The sequence below is a fragment of the Trachurus trachurus genome, assembly GCF_905171665.1.
Source record: "Trachurus trachurus genome assembly, chromosome: 4".
In the NCBI taxonomy this organism is placed as follows: domain Eukaryota; kingdom Metazoa; phylum Chordata; class Actinopteri; order Carangiformes; family Carangidae; genus Trachurus; species Trachurus trachurus.
This window is the reverse complement of record NC_139898.1, coordinates 35,617,178-35,619,677: the sequence shown is the minus strand read 5'-3', so window position 1 is coordinate 35,619,677 and position 2,500 is coordinate 35,617,178. Positions and strand designations below refer to the sequence as shown.

General features: G+C 41.6%; 1 protein-coding gene across 1 annotated transcript in view; it reads right to left on the bottom strand.

Moving 5' to 3' along the window:
- The window catches only part of nfia (nuclear factor I/A), a gene marked incomplete at its 5' end in the record, with an annotated part of 236,095 nt that overhangs the window by 44,325 nt on the left and 189,270 nt on the right, over positions 1-2,500 (bottom strand). Inside the window, one exon of the mRNA XM_083969584.1 lies at positions 1,447-1,574. Within this exon, the coding sequence (XP_083825710.1) occupies positions 1,447-1,574 (128 nt within the window). The remainder of the gene's footprint in view (positions 1-1,446; positions 1,575-2,500) is intronic.

The following is a 2,500-nucleotide window of genomic DNA, read 5'->3' as shown; positions in this document are numbered from 1 at the left end:
TTCATTTAACACACTGCAAAAACTCTACATCTTTCCAAGAATATTTGTCTTATTTCTTGTCAAAATGTCTAATTTCTAGTCAAAACTAATCTCTTTCCACTTAAAATAAGACTCATCACCTAAAAATGAACTTGTTTTTAGATCATTTTCACTTGTTTCAAGCTAATTTTCACTTGAAATAAGTAGAAAAATCTGCCAGTGAAAGTAAGTTTTTTGTGTTTGTAATAAGAAAAAAAAGATTTTTTCTACTTATTTCAAGTGAAAATCTGCTTGAAAGAAGTAAAAAGTGTCTAAAAACAAGCTGCTTTTAATGTGATGAGTCTGATTTTAAGTAGAATGAGATTTGTTTTGACTAGAAATAAGACAAATATTCTTGGTAAGCTATTGAGTTTTTGCAGTGCATTACTCAGACCTGCTGTGGAGGTAATTTGATTACTTTAAATTCAAATGAAAGTCAGCTGTATTCAAATACTGAAGCTCTCAGATAACATCCAGTCAGCGGGGGGGGGGGGGGGGGATAGGAGGAGGAGGAGAAGAGGAAGAAAGGAGGAGGAAGAGGAGGAGGAAAAGAAGAAGGAGGAGAGGAAGAAAGGAGGAGGAAGAGGAAGATCAGAAAAGGAAGAAAGGAGGAGGAAGAGAAAGAGGAGGAGAGGAAGAAAGGAGGAGGAAGAGGAGGAGGAAAAGAAGAAGGAGGAGAGGAAGAAAGGAGGAGGAAGAGGAAGATCAGAAAAGGAAGAAAGGAGGAGGAAGAGAAAGAGGAGGAGAGGAAGAGGAGGAGAGGAAGGAAGAGAGGAGGAAGAGGAGGAGAGGAAGAGGAGGAGAGCAAGAGAGGAGGAAGAGGAGGAGGAGGGAGGAAGAGAAGGAGGAAGAAGAGGAGGAAGAGAAGGAGGAGAGGAAGAAAGGAGGAGGAAGTGGAGGAGGAAGAGGAGGAGGAAGAGGAGGAGGAGGATGAGAAGGAGAGGAAGAAAGGAGGAGGAAGAGAAGGAGGAGAGGAAGAAAGGAGGAGGAAGTGGAGGAGGAAGAGGAGGAGAAAGAGGAGGAGGAGGAGGAAGGAATTTCCTTTTTGCTGCTAATTAACAATTAATGTGAAAAACTAAATGTAAACATCAGTGTGTGTCTGAGATCAACAGAAAACCTGCAGCCAATCAGAGAGAGGGATACACACACACACACACACGCACACACACACACACACACACACACACACACACACACACACACACACACACACACACACACACACACACACACACACACACACACACACACACACACACACACACACACACACACACACCCCGTCACATGAAGCATGGCAGCAGGTTAAAGTTGGGATGTGTATGTTGTGTATGGAGGAAGAAGAGGAGGGTAAGGGGGTTAGTAGGGGTTGGGGGGGGTGGGGGATGTGGTCTCCGTGACGGCGGTAGCGGCGGTTGCCATGGTTACCTGGCTCCACGTCGTGCCAGCTGCTGGTCTGGCTGCCGCTGCCCGGGGATCGACCCTGACCGGGGTAGTACGACTCTTCACCGGGACTGTCCACGTCCTCCTCCATGCACTTTATCCTCTTGGCCGAGCTGCAGGACAGACACACACAGGGACACACAACACACACACACAGGACAGACACACACAGAGAACAGACTCAGTGAAAAATACATACATACATAAACATTTAAGCTTTTATTTTGTAGGGGTTTGTTTCTGGACCATAGACTGTAAAGAGAAAGGACGTAGGTAGCAACGTGACGTCACTCTGTTTAGCATTTGAACTGCGTCGCCATCTTGGATTTTAGGTGGAGTCTACTTTCCATATTTGGAGAGGTGTGGAGGTTAGCCGGCTGAGTGAGAACCCGCCCACTGGCCTCGAAGCAGCCAATTAACAGCCGGTAAAAGGTACCAGAGGAGAAAGAAAGAAAGAAAGAAAGAAAGAAAGAAAGAAAGAAAGAAAGAAAAGTGAGAGAAAAGAAAGAAAGAAAGAAAGAAAAGTGAGAGAAAAGAAAGAAAGAAAGAAAAGTGAGAGAAAAGAAAGAAAGAAAGAAAAGTGAGAGTAAGAAAGAAAGAAAGAAAGAAAGGTGAGAGAAAAGAAAGAAAGAAAGAAAAAAAGTGAGAGAAAATAAAGAAAGAGAAAGAAAGAAAGGAAGAAAAGTGAGAGAAAAGAAAAGAAAGAAAGAAAGAAAAGTGAGAGAAAGAAAGAAAGAAAAGTGAGAGAAAGAAAGAAACAAAGAAAAGTGAGAGAAAAGAAAGAAAGAAAGAAAAGTGAGAGTAAGAAAGAAAGAAAGAAAAGTGAGAAAAAAGAAAAAAAGAAAGAAAAGAAAGAGAAAAAAAAGAAAGAGAGAGAAAGAAAGAAAGAAAGAAAGAAAGAAAGAAAGAAAGAAAGAAAGAAAGAAAGAAAGAAAGAAAGAAAGGACGGCCGGTGAGAACAATTAAAAATAATTTCAGTCTTATATTTAATTTCCTCTTTCAGTCGTTTCCTGTTTATTCATCTTTTTAATGAACATCA